This window comes from Dromiciops gliroides, chromosome 1 (assembly GCF_019393635.1).
Source record: "Dromiciops gliroides isolate mDroGli1 chromosome 1, mDroGli1.pri, whole genome shotgun sequence".
NCBI lineage: Eukaryota > Metazoa > Chordata > Mammalia > Microbiotheria > Microbiotheriidae > Dromiciops > Dromiciops gliroides.
Window position 1 is genome coordinate 400,654,011 of NC_057861.1, and position 21,218 is coordinate 400,675,228.

The window sequence follows — 21,218 nt, forward strand, 5'->3', positions numbered from 1 at the left end:
CCAGAGCTGTCTGGGCCCAGGGGCAAGATATATATCAGGATGATTGGAGATGGCTCTGGATGTTTAAGGCAGTTGGGGCTAAGTGACTTGTCCAGGGCCAAGTAAGTGTTTGAGGTGAAATTTGAACTCAGATTGTCCCAACTTCAGGGGCAGTGCTCTATCCACTGCAACACCTAGCTATCCATAAGGTGAATGAACTGGTTTTCTTTCACTGGAGGTCCTCAATGGAAGGCTAGATGACCATTTTGGGGGGATTTTGGTTGGATCTCGATTAGTTACTCCAAGTCAGACCCTTTCCAACTTTAAGGTTGTGTGGAATGCTGACATTTTAGTTAGTGTTTTTGTGGGGTTTTTTTGGAGGGGGGGAAGAAGGGAAGAGACTTTAAAGCAGGCTGTTGGCACAAGCCATTTTGTGCCTCTGGGTTGCTGCATGATCCTGCCATTCATATATGATGTGTGTGTGTGTGTGTGTGTGTGTGTGTGTGTGTGTGTGTGTGTATAACTAGCTAAAATATGGAAAGGTAAGTCTGCTCAAAAAGTTAAAGAATCTTTAAATTGGAAAGACCTCTTAAGTAACCATAAGATGAATTCCAAGGCCAAATGATAGGAATAATTTTGTGTGATTCATATAATTGCTAATCTCCTTTGGGGAAGAAGACTGGTATAATAGACTTAGCACTGGGTTTTGGTGGCAAAAGATCAGGGTTCATATTCCATCCTTGCCACTTGCTTTCCTATATGGCTTTAGATAGTTACCAGATCTTCTATGTGTGAGATGCTAGAGATACATAAAGGCAGAAAACAGTCTCTGTTCTTAAGATCACATTCTAATGGGGGGAGATTTGTGTGTACAAATAGCTATGTACACACAAGATACAAGATAAATTGGAGATTATCTCAGAGGGAAATTATTAGCATTAAGGGGAATCAGGAAAGATTTCTTGAAAGTTTGGTTTTAGCTGGGACTTAAAGGAAGCTGAGGAAGCCCGGAACCAGAGATGGGGTAAGAATTCCAGGAATGGAGACCCACGAAAATGCTGGGAGTTATGAAATGGGCAAGTCTCTTAACCACTCTGGCGTTTGATTTCCTCATCTGTAAAATGAGTTGATTAGACTTGATAAGTGCTAAAGTCTTCTGTAGCTTTAACATCCATAATCCTTTGTTCCTATTATATCCATTGAAAAATGGCTTGATTATTTTTTGAAAAGAATATTTTTTTAAAGTGATTGAATTGCTAAGGATAACTTGTGTGCAACATAGGAATTATTGTTGTTGTATAGTAAACTAATCAGTTATTCTCAAAAACATCTAGAAAATTGTTCAGTTAAAATGTCATTTTATGTCCTGGAGATTTTAACAATTTAAAATCTTGAAATAGGAAATCAAAGATTTCTTTAGCATGCCATACAGGTTGTATGTGCCTATTCTGACCTTTAATGTCAGGTACATATACTATGAATTCTCTTTCAGGTTACTACTCACTGTGTTAAGAACGGAATCTTGAATGACTTGAAAATTGAGGTTCCTTAAAAATACATGTATAATTTAAAATATGTAAGTAGAAATTACTGGATTATGTTGGTTTCTGTAATTTAAATAGAATATGAGTCACTGTTGTAAAGACTGGAGTACACACCCAGCACCTACCCAAACTTCTATTTTCTTCTGAATGTATTTTTAATTATGCTTAATAGATAGAATGCATTGTTCTTTGCTCACTCAGAAGACATGTGCCTAATAGAAGCATTGTTTTCATTTTCAGTTTATTCTAGTAGCTGGGTCCCTCTCTTTTGTTGAAATTTAGAATTACCTCTTGAATGGGTGTGGTAAATGACTAATCAGTTAGTAGATATCAAAAGTTTGAAGATATCAAAAGTGTGAGTCTGACAGAACTAGATTATTTAATTGGTTTGCTAGGCACATGCCTAAGGGCTCAAGGTTAGTCTGAATCTCTTCTTTTCCTAGTGCAGGATTTTCCTTTGTCTCTGTGACCTTCTGCTCTCCATTCCTAGATGGGAGTGTGAGAACTAAAGTAGACGCACCTCAAGCATTGGAGTTGGGTTAGCATGAGGTTTAAGAGGCAACCATGAACATAATGAATTCTACTCAAGACTTGGAAGAAAATGTTGAAGGACAAAGGGGGACATCCTACATATGATAACTTTCTAGGCACCTGGGAAGAAGATTCAGTGATCCTACTGATTAATTCATTCCATGTAAGGGTGTTGGGGGTAAAATCATGTTGCTTAGAAACCCCGGTTTAGAGACAGTGGTTAGGAAACAGCCATTGGCTTCCATCAAGTGTGTTGGAGAGTTATGTCCAGAGGCAAATTTATGGTGATGGTTTTTTGTTTTGTTTTGTATTTTTGCTCATTTGTACTTCTCAGGGATAGAAAAAAAAAGTATTAATGCTAAATGGATCAAATCTTTAGTTTTTATACTTTTATACTTTCTTTTTGGGGGGACCTTAGTAAAGGTTGGGTTTATTAAGTACCTACTCTAGAGATACAAAGGAAGGCAGAAAGCAGCTCTGTCTGGCCCTGGAGGAGCTCATAGTCTAATGGGAGAGAAACATGGAAACAACTATCTATGTACAAACAAGATAGATACAGAACAAGTTGGACACAATCAACAGAGGGGGAGGCACTGACATTAAGTGCAACTGGGAAAATTCTCTTACAGAAGGAGGAGTTTTAGCTGATATTTGAAAAAATGCAAGGAAGCCAGGAAGGGATTGGGAAATGTTTACTATGATAGGTAGATGATCCATCAATTTGAAAGAATTTGTCAGTGGAGCCTTCAGATTTTACAAATGTAATAGCTCAGACTCACTGAGAAGGGTCAGTTTTTGGTACAGGTGCAACAAGTTGGATCACAGGTTTAAAGGGTGGAGAACTATTTAGGTATAGCAGTATTATTACCACATCTAAAGATATAATTATTTGTACTTCAGTGTAATCGCTTGGTTATGTCATGTCATTTAAAAATCCTGTGCATTGAGTAATGCACTTTATTATCTAGTGGTGTGGGAACAGATTACAATTTTTGAAAGTTAACATGAACTAAGGCAGTACATACTCTATTTGTAACATTACTGAGAAGGACTTTATGAGTAAGCACATCATGATCCTTTCAAAGATAAACAATTAACAGGACACCATGAAATAAAATTAAGCTGAACAAAATGTCATTTTTAATATTTGCAAAACTTGGAAAATAGGGGAAGTTTTCCTTTTTGAACTTAGGTCAGTGTTTGGATAAAGTAGGCAATTGACTCATCTAATAAGACTTTATAAAATCATATCAGTCTGAGTAGATAAAACTTGGTATGCTTAAAATCCTCAATCATTTCTTTGTAAACATCTTCATGCATTAAAAATTTTAGGGCATTGCCCAATAATTATTTTATTTTATTTATTCACTTAATAGTATTTTATTTTTTCCCCAATTACATGCAAAGATGGTTTTTCAACATTCATTTTTGTAAGATTTTTAGTTCCATTTTTTTCTTCCTGCCTCCATTCCCTACCCCCTCCCCAAGACAGCACGCAATCTGATATAGGTTATACATGTACATTAGTCATGTTGTGAAAGAAAAATCAAAACAAAAGGGAAAAACCACAAGAAAGAAAAAACAAGTGAAAATAGTATGCCTCGATCTACATTCAGACCCCATAGTTCTTTCTCTGGATGTGGATGAGTCTTTTGGGTCATTGTATTACTGAGAAGAGCTAGGTCTATCATAGTTGATCATTGCACAATGCTGTTACTGTGTATAATCTCCTGGTTCTGCTCATGTAAGTCTTTCCAGGTTTTTCTGAAATCTTGTCAAATATATGCCACAAGGAGTATGGGAAAGTGAATGTGGATGGATCAGCCCAAGCCCATCAATATTGCCAGAAGAACGACTATTAGCACAAGTCCTATAAGTTGTCATCCTTGTGTGTGAAGAGGTTTATAGGTTCTTTTTCTATTTTGTTATGGGTAAAAGGTAGCCACAATCAAAGTCCATTTTTCCTAGGATGGATCTGGCTAAAGTTGTTTATTAAAAAATCTTTTAAAAAAGAGAATGAAAATGATTTTAAATGGAAAAAATCTACCTGAATAAAGGGAGGAAAAACATACCAGTGTTTCTCCTCTTACTAACAAAGATATTCCTAAATGCAATGAAAATTATAGAAAAGGCTCATTAAATATCATTAACTATGACATCTCTGCTTACCAGCTGTTATTTTTAGTTGGTAACATTCTGTTTCTATCGATTACTGGTTTTTTAACTGAAATGGTGTTCATGCTGTCCTTATCATCATAAGGACTTTGCCCTGTGTGCCCTCATTTTTTTCCCCTTTCTACTATCTATTGAACACATGCTTTCTCATGAGTTTATCATCCGTTTACAGGTGACTCACACAAATCTATGTGATATTCTAGTTTCTCTCCTGAGCTGCCCCAGTCATGCATCTCCAACTACCTATTGCTGATTGCAGATTGGTTGTCAATCGATCAGTCAACTAATAAACATTTACTAAATGCTTACTATGTGCTAGGCACTGTACTAAGCCACAGGCCTGCTATAAGAGGCAAAAGATGATCTTTGCCCTCAAGGAGTACCTAAGCCATCTAATTTGGAGAGAAAAATGTCCAAATTGGCATATAGTTCTCCCCTTCCCCCGCTCCTTTCTGATATGCTTCTTCAAAACAGTTTAAGATAGTATTTGTTGGAAAAGATGTCCTAAAACACAATCTAGTTTAGCATTTTATAATTGAGCAAACATTTCTCTGGTTTCTCTTGGATGACTTCCTTTATATCTCCTTAAGTTGTATTTCTGTTTCCTGTTTGGGGTCTTAAGTAGCTGTGGCTTTAGCACCCCCAGAAATAGTTGCCAAGCTGTGTCTTGGGGTGGGGGGGTTACTTACCATGATGATGACTTTGAGGACTGAGCCAGAAGGACTAGTGGTCTGGGGGTACAACCACACCCCAGGGCTCATTGGTGTACCCTAAACCCATTGGTGGCAGTTAGGTGGCTGCTAGTGGCTCCTTCTCTATAGATACTTCTCTCCTCAAAGATAGCCAGGGGCCTGGGAAGGAAACAGAATTGGTGGTCTTGGTAACACCACTATTTCCAAGGGTCTTAGTTCTTGGCTATCTTCATCTGGGTCTCAGGGGAAAGAGGTGGTAATAATTAAAATCATATTAAGAGGCATAAATTAAATGTGAATGATATGTTACCTTTCATTCTGGCCTTGATGGATTAATACATCTGTATTTGAGTCTTTTCCTTGGCAGACTGGATTTAGGGTTAGAATCTCTGTTCAAGTCTAGGCTCTTTGCCTTATTACTACTTTTGTAACCTTTGACAAATCCCTTATCCTCTCTGGACTTCATTTTCCTTATTTGTAGAATTTGGGGACTGGATCTATAATTTTATGATAATATTAACTGGATTTCAAGGATAGGGCTGTTGTTTCAAGGGAAAGGATCATTATTTCTTCAAGTAAAACTTGAAGAGTAGGAAAGAGTAACTTGTACAAGGATCATTTTATAGTGAGAGTTTTAGGCTTGCGTAATTTGAAAAGTCTTGAACTGTATGCATATTTAATTATTACCGAGGATCTCTGCTGAATTTGGACAGTTAATGTGACCTAGAATTATCTGGGCAGTGTCCGGACAGTTCAATTAAGTAAGACAAAAACTAAACTTAAAATATCTCTAGGAAAAGAGTGTATGTGTAAAACAGTAGACTATAAGGGGGTTGGAGATCAATTACTTTGGAAATGTATTTTAGAAAGAAATAGTTTTTCTCTTCTCTCTTTTTGTTTCCACGTTGCTTTCTTTTAAGAAATTCAGGCTTTTTACTTATACTCAAACCAACCAAGTGAAGTAGGTAAGAGATATTTTGTACTGTTTTAAATGATACATTATAGCCTCAGTGAAATGTGGCTCATTCATATTGTCGGCTAGTTTGGAGTTCATCTGCATTCCTCCTTTTAAAATACTGAATGGAAACTTATTTTTAAGAGTTCTGAGTGAAGTTGTTCTAAAAAACTGAGAAATAAATGAAGAAGGAAAATCCATTGGATTTGATAGTTTTAGTGGGATTGTGTATGTGTCTTCTGTTAGGGGCCGTGATTTTTTTTTTTACTTTTCCTTTTTCTTTATTCCCTCTTTGGGAACCTTTGGAAAGATCCTAAGAAAGTTTTAAAGTTTCGCTCATTTTCCTGAAGCTAGGACCTGTTCTTCTTGGCTGTCTGTCCAGTGACCAACAGGGAAGCACAAAGTTGTCACTCAGGAACAGAAAGATTCTGAAATTTATTTGGTCTGTGTAGTCCAGAAACAAAGAGAGAGGAAGTTGTTATATCTGTTAATGGAAGTACCTTTGAGCCTTGTTTCCTGTAAGAAAGAGACCCCTGAATACCCTGAACAAATTATAACTTTCTGACTCTGCTGTTGCATGCTTGCTTTTTTTATGTGTGATCTCTTCTTTATCTTCTATGGCATATACCTTTCTCAGCATACTCATGGAATAATAATCACCATTAGCTTTAAATTTTCCTTTTTAATGTGTTTTTTTTCCTATTTATTCCCTTTGCTAGCTGGATTGCCTTTTGCAATTCTTACTTCAAGGCATGCCCCCTTCCAGCGAGGAGTATTCTGTAATGATGAGTCCATCAAGTACCCTTACAAAGAAGACACCATATCTTATGAATTATTAGGGGGAATAATCATTCCATTCAGTATACTCGTTGTAAGTTAAATCTCCTTTTCTTGAAGTATGTCACTTTTGGATTATTTGCTTTAAGTTTGTGTCTCATCTGTTAAATATATTTAATCCTCAGAAGCAAATTTTAAAAATATATTTAATTCTCAGAAGCAGTTGGTGTTGATAATAAGAAACCAACAATAATTAACATTTATGTAGTGCTTATTAGGCCCTATATACATACTTTACAAATATATCATTCGATCCTATGAGGTAGGCGGTATTATTATTTCCCTTTTATAGTTGAGGAAACTGAGACAATTGGGTTAGTGACTTGCCTAAGATTATTTGACTAGTCTGAGGTGGTATTTGATCTCAGGCCTTCCTGACTCCAGGCCCGATGCTCTATCCGCTGCATTACCTTGCAGCCTACGATATATACTAGAGTCAATTTGTGAGCATTTCTCTTTCAAAAAAGTAGGTCCAAAAGGATAATCAAGCATCTGAATAAATTTTATTATATTTATTTTTCATATTTCTCTTGATTTTTGAAATACATCTTTGATAGTTTAACACTTTGCCTGAAATTGTCATTTTCTAATTTGGAAGGTAATGTTATGCCCCCAGTAGAAATCTCCCAGTGAAGGCTGGGTGACTGCTTTGTTGCCATGTTGGACAGCAGAATTGGATTAGGGAACTTCTGAGATATCCTGAGTTTTCCAATCCTGAGTTCTTTGAGATTTTCTGGTCCTGTTTAAAAAAAAATCCATAAAATGTACAACAGACTTTTAAAATATTTAGGATCTAGTATATTCCTCTATAATACTTTGATAGTGGGAGAACTGCAACTTTGTGTACATGGGAGCTCCTTTGCTTACCCAGACAGTGCTAGCTAACCTTGCAGCTTTTCCTCAGAAGTTATGGAGAGGGAAAATTGCTAACTGCTAAGTTTCATCTGTCCCTTAGAAAGAACATTTGCTTCAAAGCATTTTCAGATAATGCCATAAAGCTGGGAGGGCAAGCTACAATTCTGCACATAATTAAAATAAGTACTTCAGTTTTTTAGTGGATATGTAGAGAAAACCACAAATTAACCCCTAATTCAGCTAGTAGCAGCTTGTTTGTAGAAAATGGAATTTTATTTTTCTATAGTGGATAAATTTGTACATGGATCTCACAGTACATACAAAAGGATCATATAAAAGTTAGAGTACAGGTCTTTTTTTGTGGGGGGGACTTCTTTGGTCATATTTTGGGTGGGTAATTTGCTGAAAATTTGGTGTTAGTTTGTCATCCAGAAAAATGTAAATAAATTATCCCTTTGATTTATTTTAATACTAAAAACATCCCAAACATGAAGTGTAGTCTGACCAGAATTTTTTTCAGCCCAGTGCAATACCTCCTAATGATTATTAGTATTGTTAAAAATCATTTAATCTTATGGTTAGCAACTAGCTACTTTACTACAAACTCATCCTTACTAAACTGTTATATAATTTCATGGTTATGTTAGTGATTGACTATCCTTTGTATGAGGATGTCTTCATGATGAAGAAACTATCAAGTTGTGTTTCTTCTTTTACTCTGGTTTGGAAGTCAGTGAATCACTTAGTTTAAAAATCTTGGCACTTGAGTTGACTGTTGAAATATGAAAGGAATGAATATTTCTCATATGAAGGATATATATATATATTGTATATGTATATATGTGTATATATATTTATATATATTTGGTGAGGCAATTGGGGTTAAGTGACTTGCCCGGGGTCACACAGCTAGTAATTGTGAAGTGTCTGATTTGAACTCAGGTTCTCCTGAATCCAGGGCTAGTGCTCTATCCACTATACCATCTAGCTGCCCCAGAGTAATATATTTTTAAAATTAGAAATATTGTTTTGAGAAAATACTAGGTACTTAAATAGATACTATTTTGGACCAGACCTGTGATTTTAGTGATGAAGGTAATTCCTAGTGAAAAAGCTTGCTATATGAATATAAATCTAGTTCAATTGTACTGCATTTGATCAGATTTTTGTCATTAAAACAAGGGCTATGCCAATATTAATCCTTGTACTCTATAGGAAGACTTGGTAAACCAGTATTAGAAAAGATGGTTTTATGGCCTAAGAGAATGAGTTTGTTGTTGTTGTTGTTATTGTTGTTGTTGTTTTTTTTAATGAGGCAATTGGGGTTAAGTGACTTGCCCAGGGTCACACAGCTAGTAAGTGTTAAGTGTCTGAGGCTGGATTTGAACTCAGGTACTCCTGACTCCAGGGCCGGTGCTCTATCCACTGTGCCACCTAGCTGCCCCGAGAATGAGTTTTTAATGGAGTATAAAAGTACTACTTGTTTCTGAATAATGTAATTGCAGAACCCAGAAATGATGGTGCATTGATGTACTAATTTCAAATTGACCTAGTCTTTCCTAAAGTATTTGGTGTTCTATATCACATGAATGGGAAATTTAGTTGCTTTGTAGTATATGAAATGTGAAATTATATAGATTACAAAGTATTTATGTGACATTTTTAGTGTGAAAATTGGTTTATTTTTCTCTCTTGCTCACAAATTTCCCTAATCCATTTTAGTCATCTTGTATTTCCTACCTCCAAGTCCCTTCAGTGGTTTGTTAGCAATTGTCGATATTATTAACATTTTAAACCTCAAAATGTCTTGTGGCCAAATTATTTTGGGGAAATTTGTTAAAACTGAACTTTTATCAGGCAGTAAATAATTAACTCAGTTTCATTTGCTTTATATGCAAACTTTTCTGACAGATTTTCTTCCTTTTTCAGAAAAGTTCAACAAATATTTATTTGTGCTCACTTTGTACAAGGCAGATGGAGAATTCAGAAAAGTCCAAGACATGACCCCTGTACTCAGGAAGCTTCTCGTCTGATATAGGGAATGATGACTAAAATATGTTAAAATTCTATAACAGGAAAAGATTCATTCGAATAGTGACGCAAGTTTGAGTGGGATTTCAGTGGACAGAGAGGTGGTAATGAATGCAGTGATCTGTATGTCACAACATTAGCAATTTGAACTTCTCTCCTGCTACCTACAAGACAGTAATATGATCAGAGTAGTGTTTTAGGAAAATTAATTTGGTATGTGCAGAATAAGAGGAGAGCTAGGAGCCCAAAGCCTGAAGATTTATAGATGATTAGAACTGGAAGTAAAGTTAATGGTAGAGGGGGCAGCTAGGTGGTACAGTGGATAGAGCACCGGCCCTGGATTCAGGAGGACCTGAGTTCAAATTCGGCCTCAGACACTTGATACTCACTAGCTGTGTGACCCTGGGCAAGTCACGTAACCCCAATTGCCTTACTAAAAAAAAAAAAGTTAATGGTAGACTAGACTAGAAACCAGGTTTCCTGACAGTCCTTTGCTTTCCACTACATCAATGTAATGGGGAAAGCTTGCCTTACTAGTTATTTGCTCAAATAGCTCTGTGAATGCAAAGCATTATTATGTTAGCATTGTCACCATCCTTTCTTTAAGTAGTATTTATTTAGTACAATCATTCTCATTGACATTCATACTTGACAAACTCATCAGTTTTTTGTTTTTTTTTTAGTGAGGCAATTGGGGTTAAGTGACTTGCCCAGGGTCACACAGCTAGTGAGTGTTAAGTGTCCAAGGCTGAATTTGAACTCAGGTACTCCTGACTCCAGGGCCAGTGCTCTATCCACTGCGCCACCTAGCTGCCCCTTCATCATTATTTTTTTAAACTTAATTTAGCTAAGCAATTACTGTGTGGTTCTAACTGAGATGCATAATGCGCATGTTTCTTGGAGGTTAATGTTTTTTGTTTAGTTGAAGAGGAATAAACCAGTTCTCAAAACTGAGTTAAACTTAGAGAATCAGTCTTTAAAACATCTATTTCAAGATGCTCCTTTTGGAGGTTGTTGCAATAAGTAAATGGTTATTCCAGTAAGATGTGTTTTCAATATTCTAGGTTTTAGGTGAGCAGCAACACCTGAAATTGGAGGGGGAGTGGTGAGAGTGAGTAGGGTGGGAGGTATACTGCAAACAAAGAATGGTTGAGGTTTGGTGCCTTGATAATGAGCCACAATCAAAGATAATTTCAAGGTTCCAAACTGATGTTTTGGAGGAACTGTAATACTTTTGATAGAAAAAGTGTAATCCTTCAGAAAGCTAGTATTAAGGTATAGTTTGCATCTCTGCTTTTTTGTTTCCCCTCATTTCAGTTAGGTCACTTATTTAGTTTTACATGTATTGTGTTTGAGGTGACTATGCAGCTTTGTCAGCATCAGAAGAGTGCCTGGCTGAAAGGTCAGCAAAGAGATATGAATTTGGGAGTGGCTTCGCCTATAGATAAACTAAAGGACTGGAATCAGTCACTAGGCAGTAAACATTTATTAAGCACTTTATTAATTACTAATTACTAATTTAATAATACTGTGTGTCAGGTACTCTGGCAACCACTGGAGATTGGGCTTGTAACCAAGACCAGTCCTTGCCCCCAAGGAGCTTACAATCTTATACACAAAAGAAAGGGGAAAAGCTGGAGGGAATCTTGCTTTGGACTCTGAGTTGAAACCAAGCAGAGCAGCTGGTGGGAAGGAAGAGGTGGAAATCCTAAGCCCTTTATAAAGGGTGGTGTTGGGAGTTTTTTTCCTCTACCCTCCAATTAGCCCTAAGGCCACTAGTGAGGAGAAGCAAGGTTGTAGGGCAAGGACTGAATCTTGGAAAACTCACAATTAAGTTGCCAATGAAGTTTTATATCAGAGATGGGAGAAAAACCAGGATAATGTGGTATTATGGATGCTAAAGGAGGAGAGAATGTTAAGAAGGGGAGTGGGTAGTGGTCAAATGTAGCAGAGAGGAAAGAAGAATGATAATTCTTATTAGATTCTATGGGCATTGTTGATTTTTTTTTATTTATTTTTTTTTTTAGTGAGGCAATTGGGGTTAAGTGACTTGCCCAGAGTCACACAGCTAGTAAGTGTTAAGTGTCTGAAGCCGGATTTGAACTCAGGTACTCCTGACTCCAGGGCCGGTGCTCTATCCACTGCGCCATCTAGCTGCCCCGGCATTGTTGATTTTTAAGAGAACAATTCCAGGGTAGTGAATAGGATAAATCCACATTATGGACAGTTAAGGGAGTCAGGGAATTGTGAGAAAGAAGAAATAATGGCTAGCTCTTCTCTTCAGTCTCTGAACTTGAGGTGGCACGCTAGATACTCTAACCATGAGTTTAAAGACCTGAATTTTAATTCTGCCTCAGGCACTCAATAGCTGTGTGATCCTGGTAAGTCATTTAAATTCTTTTAGCCTTAGCTTCCTCATGTGTGAAATAAGAAGGTTGAATTCAGTGACCTGTAAGGTCCCTTTCTATTTCCAAATACATAATCATAGATTCATGAAAATAAGTGATGTAACTGAAATGAGGGGAATCAAAAAAGCAGAGATGCACACTAAATTCTGAGAGTTTAGAGTGGATAGAAAATCGATACATAAAATAGTAAATAGTAAAATAGTAGAGTAGATAGGGGAAGCACTTGTGAAATAGGTGTCATTGACTAACATGGAAATGTTTTGCATGACTAAACAGGTATAACCTACATCAAATTGTTTCCTGCTCAATGAGGAGGAGAGGGGAGGGAGGGAGAAAATTTGGAACTCAGAAAATTTAAAAATTGTTAAAATTGTTTTTACTTGTAAATTGGGGGAAATATTAAATTATTAAAAATGAATGTTAAAATAATATTTACATATATTTGGAAAAAATATTAAAAAAAGATGTCATTGGGGCTGACGTGTGAAGGATGTGTAGAATTTCAAAATGGGGAGGTAGTAATAAATGGACTATTCCATGAAGTTGGTGAGAGTAATTTTTAAAAAAAATTCTTTTTTTTTGTTTTTGTTTTTGTTTTTTTGAGGAGCAATGGGGGTTAAGTGACTTGCCCAGGGTCACACAGCTAGTAAGTGTCAAGTGTCTGAGGCCGGATTTGAACTCAGGTACTCCTGAATCCAGGGCCGGTGCTTTATCCACTGAGCCACCTAGGCCCCCCCCCCCCCCCAATTCTTAAGCAATGTTGAAGGCCCAGAAAGAATCATAATAGGAGGGGAAAAGTAAATTATGGAGTAGCATTTCACTGGGCCAGGTTACAAGTGTGGGCCTGAGGGACAGGGGAGGGAATGTGGAATGCAGGATTTTAGTGAGAATGACTGATCATGGCCTGGGTAGAGCCTGCAGTGAATCTGGTGGGCGCTAAACTGGCACAGAAGTGGGCATGGACCCAGTGGCAGTGAGATGCTTCAGTGAGGTTTGGTAGGTGGGGGTCAAGGCAGGAACTTAAGGTGGATTGGAGAGGGCTAAGGTTAAGGAGGTGTGACTTGAAGGACTCAGAGGCATCAATCGCAGTGGTGACTTTCATTGAGTCATCCTAAATATTGGCCACCTTAGTGTCTGAAGACTGTTAGTGTGCCTCAGACTATATCAACTTTGAGTACCTGTGAATGAGGAATAGGAAGCAACCAGGCCTGGCTCAAAAGTCCCTTGTTAAGTAGAACCTTCTACAAGAGGAAAACACTTGGGGTTGTTAGAGAATCAAGCAGCTCTTCCTTCAGGTGAGCCCTACCTTCCCAAGAATGTCTGTTCTCTCCATGCCTATCCCCCACAACCCAATTTAACGAGTCCCTCTTCTTTGTAGGGCACTACATTGGTGGTGGGGATATGCAAGGATTAATTTAAGGTCCCAAGGTCTCAAAGTCTACTTAAAGGAATGAATATCTAATTCCAGAATCTTAGGTATCATTGAGTTTTCTTGGGGAGAAAATTGGCAAGGGGTTGGTAATGGAACCATCACATCACATAGATTGCTCCACAGTATAAAAATGGAATTTGAACTGCAGTGTAATTTGTTTTCTAAAATTACGTGTGTATATATATAAAGATAAGGAGATTAATAAATGGCTTGCCAGGTGATATTGTGATCCTTTGGCTCGTCCCATTCCCTTTCACCAATTAAAAACTATGTGATAAAGGCAAACCTGACAAATTACTGGTTCTCCATCTGTCTTTGTCCTATCTCATGCAGCCAGATAAGAGTTTATTTTTTAGTAAATGCTTCTCCCCCCCATAACATTCATTATTCTTTGTTTCCAACCATATTGGCTTAAGTACTTTAAACATTTTGAAAAGTTCTTTTATGACTTCCAAGATCATTAAAACATTAGGATTTAGAGCTGATAGGGAACTATCATATAGATAGAACTTTTTTACAAAGTTTTACAAAATTTTACAAGTGAGGGGAATGAGTACCAGAGAGTTTTGTTTCTCAGTCTCACCCAAACTAGTAAATAGAAGAACCAGGATTTTTGAACCAAGATTCTCTGACTAAAAATTTGTCAGTCCTTGAAGTGAAGATGCTCTTGGTTCCTTATACCCATCCATTGCTTAAAACTTATTTATTCTGGTCTCCTCTTAAGGCTCTTATCATTAGTAATATTGTTATCCTCATATACAAAAAGCAAACAGCTAGGCAAGCTCACATAATTGTTGAATTTATGGGAATATTTGACTTGATTTCTGCCAAAAGTACAAAAAAAATTGAGGAAAGATGTACTTGAAATGCATGTTTTTTGAGGAGGAGAGGACACAACTAAGGTTTTTAGTAACTTGTTTTATTAAGACTTCCTAAAGGAAGTCTGGCCTAAAGATCTCCTGAAAAGGCGGAATTGAGCGGCCCTATCAGCTAAATAAATGCTCTTTGTACCTTTGGCAACAATATTCAGTCCCTGTTCCTTTAGTTCAGATTCTGACTTCCTCAAATTACCACTCTTTTGGCAAAGCAGATCTTTTTCTTTCAGAGAAAGGTCAAGGATAAGTGAAAATGTGACTTAGAATAAAATATACTTCACATAGACATTCCTATTGAGTCTTTAATGGTCTATTTTAATGGGAAAATTTGCAGTCTTTGAAAAATGAGGGCTTCCATCTAAAGGACACCACTTTAATCAACTTTATCATGTTTGTCTGTAAATAAAGGTAAAAGCAGAAGTCAATAAGCATTTACTAAGCACTTTTGGTGTGTGTTCAGCACTGGGCACCAATAACAAAGGGTTTGAATTGTCTCTACTGTAATTTCTTGACCAGCATCCAACAGAAATTGATTTTCGTTTATATATATATATATATTCTTTTATTTCGTTTATATATATATTCTTCTTTTTTTTTTTTAGTGAGGCAATTGGGGTTAAGTGACTTGCCCAGGGTCACACAACACTTACTAGCTGTGTCTGAGGCTGGATTTGAACTCAGGTCCTCCTGACTCCAGGGCCGGTGCTCTATCCACTGTGCCACCTAGCTGCCCCCAAAATATATATTTTTATTGTTAAAATGGGATATAGTGGTGTAAAATGTAGTCTGTATTTTTGAACACTACTTGATGTCATGATTTTATCATACTTTCACTTTATTAATTTTTCTAGTTACTGAATATTTTTTTAACATTTATCTCTCATATCTCTTTTTCAGATGATTCTTGGAGAAGTCCTGTCTGTTTACTATAATCTGTTGCATTCAAATTCCTTTGTCAGGAATAACTACATAGCCACTATTTACAAAGCCGTTGGGACATTTATGTTTGGGGCAGCTGCTAGCCAGTCCCTGACAGACATTGCCAAGTATTCCATAGGCAGACTTCGGCCCCACTTCATAGCTGTCTGTGACCCTGATTGGACAAAATTGAATTGTAGTGATGGATACATTGAAAACGTCCCATGTCAAGGAAATTCAGCAGAAGTTAACCAGGGAAGGTAAGTGTAAAATATGTTGTCCTACGGGGAAACTTTTGCTTATTATTTATTGTTCCAGGTTTTATCTTTAGTGTTCATAGATCAAAGGCTAACAATCTTGAGATAATGGGATATTTATTATTGCCATCAGGAGGTTCTTTTTTTGTCTGCCTCTGTCAAGAACATGTAGGTGCAAATTTTTCTGTCTCTAGCTGTTTTTCATATCTTATAACAAAGCATGAAAAGTTGCATATCATCTTAATTTTTTTCCAGATATGAATTCTCTCCTTTAGACACCCCCCCCATGTCAAGCATAACACCCATATTGGCCATGTCTTCTCTGCGTGCCCCCCCCCCAAAAGGGGGGGGGGAAGCCTTAATATGCATTATTGTATCCATCACCTCTTTATCTGGAGGAGGATAGCATGTTTTCATCATGACTAACTTCAGTTCCAGAGGACTCATTTTATGGATAGGAGTGGTTAAGTCTTTCATATTCTTTATGACCTGGTCCTGCTCACATCATCAATACACAAAAGCCTTTCCACATTTCTCTGAAACCTTCCCATTTATCACCTCATACAGCACAATGGTATTCCATACCATTCATAAATCATAATTTGTTCAGCTATTCTCCACTTGATTGATATCCCCTTGGTTTCCAGTTCTTTGATATCACAACGAGAATATCTTCATAACTCCTTGATGTTCCAAGGGAACTGAGGGGTCATTTAATTCAACATCTCCTCCCCTTCCTTCCCTGTTAGGAATTCCTTCTACAGGATCTCTGATGGATAGCCTCTTTTTAACACCTCTGTCTTTTTAGAATAATATTAAACAAGAAGTTGATGACTCCTGCAGGACAGATCTTCTTTTCTCCTTCCCCCCTCCCCACCTTTCTTCTGTTATCCAGATTATATTCCCAAGTGCTTGAGACATATTCCTTATTTGACATGTTTTCTTATCATTGTCCTTGGTTTTTCTTCTTAAAATGTGGAACCTAAAATTGAACATAGAGGTACCTGTTAGATTATTCTTTTTTGGAGGTAAGAAGAATTGACTTAAAGAGACTAAATTTCATTAAAAAAAAATGTAGTGGTAGAACAGCATAAGGCTAATATTGGCAATGTGGTAACTGGGTTTTTTGTTTTTTTGTTTTTTTTTAGTGAGGCAATTGGGGTTAAGTGACTTGCCCAGGGTCACACAGCTAGTAAGTGTTAAGTGTCTGAGGCTGGATTTGACCTCAGGTACTCCTGACTCCAAGGCCGGTGCTCTATCCACTGCGCCACCTAGCTGCCCCATAACTGTGTTTTTTGATTGTTGAAATGTTAATTTGATGTTTTTTCAATTCCAAGGAGAGAAAAAAATGGTTATGAAAAACCTAGTGGAGGAAAATATTCTCATAACTTGCTTTTCCACTTAGCATCCTTCACCTGAAAACTGGAAATAGATTTTCTCCCTCCCCCCACTTAAAAGTATTTTATTTTTTCAAATTACATGGAAAAAGATAGTTTTCAACATTCATTTTTGTATGAGGAACATGGGAGGCCGTCCCCAAAAATAAAGATTAGTGGTAGCCTGAACATAGTGTGAGATTTTTAATAATGGGAAAAGGATATTATAATGTTGTTGTAGCAAATGCTGGCTTTTTTCCTCCTTTTCTTTTCCCTTGTTTGTTTTGTTGTCGTTTTTGGTTTTTTTGGGGTGAGACCAGGTCTTCCTGTCTCAGCCAAGCTGAAAGTACAGTAGCCATTCATAGCCTGATCCCACAGCCTGATCACAATAGAAGCTTTGATCTGCTCTGGTTCTAACTTAGTTCACTCTCCCTTAGGCAGCCTGGTGGCTCCCCACTTCTGGGGGCTTCCCATATTGGTGCCCAGTCTGTTTGGCCCTGGAGCTCAAGGTATCAACTAGCCTTAGATTTCCTGTAGTGGGTGCAATTCTGTTCTCCACTGCACTTTTAGTTCAGGTTTGTTGTTGGGAGATTTACTTTCCTCAAGTACCACCAGGATATATAGTAAGAATACAGTGGTCCTTAGCTTCTCTGGACATGGCCCTCATCGTCTCCAAGAGAAAATGCATCTGGTCAGCACATCACTGGGATATAGTTTTCGGCAGCTACCAAGATTGAGGGGCACTGACTCCTCATGCCAAGCAATGTCAGCAAAGTTGGGGCCAGTCAGGTTGCATGGGAGAAGGAAGTCAGATCATATTCTCCATTATAGGGGTGTGCTACCATGCCCAACAATAGTAAATAGTTTCTAGAGTTTTGGGGCTTGGTCGTTTTAAACCATCTAGCTGCCAAAGGTTATAGGAATCAAGAACTAATTTTGACTAATTTTTTCTTTTTTCTTTTTTGGTGAGGCAATTGGGATTAAGTGACTTGCCCAGGGTCACATAGCTAGTAAGTGTTTAGTGTCTGAGGCCTGACTCAGGTCCTCCTGACTCCAGGGCCAGTGCTCTATCCACTGTGCCACCTAGCTGCCCCTTGACTAATTCATTCTGTTAGAAATGCAGCTAACAGCTCAAATAGTGTTGCAAAGCTCAAGTGTTAGCTCCTCAAATGTTGCTAGCAGCTCTCAACTCAAAGAATCCAAGTAGGCAGCACAGTGTGGGTGAATGCATCTTTATTCATCTTTGAAGATAGGCACTCTTCTGAATGTGCTGGAGAGTGCAGTGAAGTGAGGTCCTATACCCTGTGATTTATACCCACCAAGGGTCCCTCTTGACCAATCGCATTACAGAAACAACCAATCACAGCTTATTTTACCAACCTCCCATATATGGCAACTGTAATGACCAATCAGATTGCTCTAGTCAACCAATCAGATTGGAACACTAGGCCTTAACCTTATTCTGGGCAAGAATGTCCACTCCTCACTAGAACAGTGCTGTGTCAATATACATAAACATAACATAACTTTTCAAGAAACAAAACTTAAGTCAGCATTTGAACATCAGGGTCACGTGGGAATCACCTCACGTGCCTCGAGGTGGACTCTCAGCTTAGCTCAGCTCTCACAAGACATAGACCCTGCTCCAAGCCCTGCTTGGGCCTAAGTGCCAGGGGACTCTGCTGTTCAGAGCCTTGTGTGCTAGGAGGCCCCCTGCTGGGAAGCTGGGTGTGTGTGTGTGTGTGTGTGTGTGTGTGTGTGTGTGTGTGTGGCAACAAAGCTGCTGTGGGGCTTGAAACTAGACTCACTCTCTGTTTTTAGGGCTCTGAGAAGAGTCCAAATAGGGTCTTTTCTTTCAATTCTTTCCAGTTTCTCATTGTTCTAGTTTTCTGCCTCCCCCAACCTATTTTTTAAAAATTAGAATTAATTTTATTTTTCAATTAATAAGCTTCCCCCCACCCTCTCCCTTCTAACACTATGTGGGGAGGAAGGGATGAGGGGGAAGGAGAAAAACAAGCCCTTATAAGAAATGTGCATATACACTGACTGTGTCTGAAATTGTATGTCTCATTATGTATTTGAGTCCATGACCTCTTTGTTAGGAGGTGGTAGCATTCTTCATTGTCCTTGGCAGTGTTGTTCTCCTGGTCCTGCTCACGTCACTGCGTTGTCACTTCATACAAGTCTTCCCAGGTCTCACTGAATTAGTTCATTTTGTTGTTCTCATTGCACTCATATACCATAATCTGTTCAGCCATTCTTTGCCACTACAAAAACAGCTTCTGTAAATGTTTTTGTGCATATTGGTCCTTGTTCTGTCTTTAATCTCCTTGAGGCATAGGCCCAGTAGAGGCAGGTATTTATCCCTGGTTCATAAGATATGTAGAGTTTAATGACTTTTTGTTCAGAGTCCCAAATTGCTCTCCAGAATGGTTGGACCAATTCACAATACCCTCAGTAGTTTATCAATGTGCCTGTTTTACTATATCCCCTTTGACAATTCTTATTTTTCTTTTGTAAGGTGGAGCCCCAAATTTTCTTTAATTTGGGTTTATCTTATTAATGATTTGGGGAATTTCTTCATGTGGTTGTTGGTAGCTTGCCTTTCTTTCATAATGGGATAAATGGGATGTTTATCAGAGAAACTTGCTGCAAAGATTTTCCCTTCTCTTTTCACTTCCTGTAGTGTAAGAAAGTCTAACTTCAGATAAGCATTTATGGTTCCTGGTCAAAATGGGTGGGAATTGTTAATAGATATTACTATTTATTAGTCGACAGGCATTTGTTAAACATTTACTACGTCCTAGACATTCTTTATTCTGGAGATAGAAAGAAAGTAAAAAAAAAAATCCAGCCCCTACCCTCAAGGAGGTCACATTTTAATGGGGGAGACAACATGCAAACACCTGTGTACTATGAAGACTTACAAAGGATAAAATGGCAGTAATCTCAGAGGGAAAGCACTAGCATTACAAGGGATCAAGGAAGGTTTTTTATAAAAGGAACTTTTGGCAGAGACTTGAAAGAAGCCAGGAAGTTGAGCATTCTGATATGGGGGCCAGCCAATAAAAAGGCACAGAGATGAGGTAGGAGATATAGTACGTATGACGGCACAGTCAAAGGTATGCCCATTGCTGTGTGTTGTGGAGATGGGGTGGAGAGACTGAGATGACGCCCAACTCATTGAGGAAGCAGAGGAGCTGCCCTAGAGGTCAATCAATAACTACTAGAATTTCTACCCCCCCCTTTTTTTTTTTGGTGGGGCAATTGGGGTTAAGTTACTTGCCCAGGGTCACACAGCTAGTAAGTGTTAAGTGTCCGAGGCTGGATTTGAACTCAGGTACTCCTGAATGCAGGGCCAGTGCTTTATCCACTGTGCCACTTAGCTGCCCCAACTACTAGAATTTTGATTGGGTGATGAATATAAACTGTTTGAACCTCAAAGTCGAAGTGTTGGTGGTAGAGAGTTTGGAAATGGCAGTGGGGAGCTAGGAGAATTCTCAGTCCTGACCAGGACCCAGTGAACTATTGGGTATGGAAAAAAAGTGCTGGATAGGGTGGCCAGGGACGTCATGTCGTAGCAGGGAGTGTGGGCAGATGAATGAAGTGAGAAAGGGAAATGGTTAAGGTGAAACCAGGTTTCTTACCTATGGATTAGGCATAACAGAACATGGGGAAGGGGTGGGTGGTGACAGTGTGAGGAAGGGGTGTGGGTTGAGAGGGATGAGAATGAGGGGAATAGGCAGTAAGGGAGGAGGTAACTAGGATTTTATACAATGATGGCTGGAGGTTCAGAATCAGTGGGATGGGGAGAGCATATCAGCCTGGGGGTTTGTTGGTCATTGAGGGATGAGTTCAGGAAGATTCTTGATGGCTGGAAAAAAGTCCTTCTCAGGTGATTAGACTGGTTGGGGCCCACCTTTGAAGTTCAGCCTTGTGGCAGGTGATAATGCGGCATCCTGGGAGGCCCGGGAACTGGAAAGTTAGGGTACTTGAGGTTATTCAGGAGTTGGGGTGGAAGCTTAGCCGTATGCTTAGGAATTGAGATAGGAGTCTAGAGCTGACATGTCATGGTAGCTGTGGTCTGGGATCTGTCTGTGGAACATTGGAGAGAAGGCCTTGAGGCTTGGATTGGGGTAACACCAGGAAGGACTCTGAGAAAATTCAACAGGGAGGAGTGTGCAGGCAGGTGGGCTGGATGTCCCAGCTGAGAAGGCATAGAGGCCATGGGCAGGGAGGCACTATGGGATGATGTGAAGCACAATTTCCTGGGAAATTGTAGAGTAAGACAGGCCTGAGGTGGAGCTTAGGATGTTTATTTGGGGATCATGGCTACATGTTGGGTGTAAAAAT

The 21,218-nt window shown here is 38.5% G+C and overlaps 1 protein-coding gene across 3 annotated transcripts in view; it reads left to right on the forward strand.

Moving 5' to 3' along the window:
- Positions 1-21,218, forward strand: part of PLPP1 (phospholipid phosphatase 1) — a 121,552-nt gene that overhangs the window by 57,771 nt on the left and 42,563 nt on the right. For 2 of the 3 annotated variants that reach the window (XM_043976886.1, XM_043976884.1), the window contains one exon: positions 15,212-15,492. In XM_043976886.1, the coding sequence (XP_043832821.1) occupies positions 15,212-15,492 (281 nt within the window). Of the gene's footprint in view, positions 1-6,595; positions 6,748-15,211; positions 15,493-21,218 lie in introns of all 3 variants that reach the window. The other variant, XM_043976885.1, reaches the window with a different exon arrangement.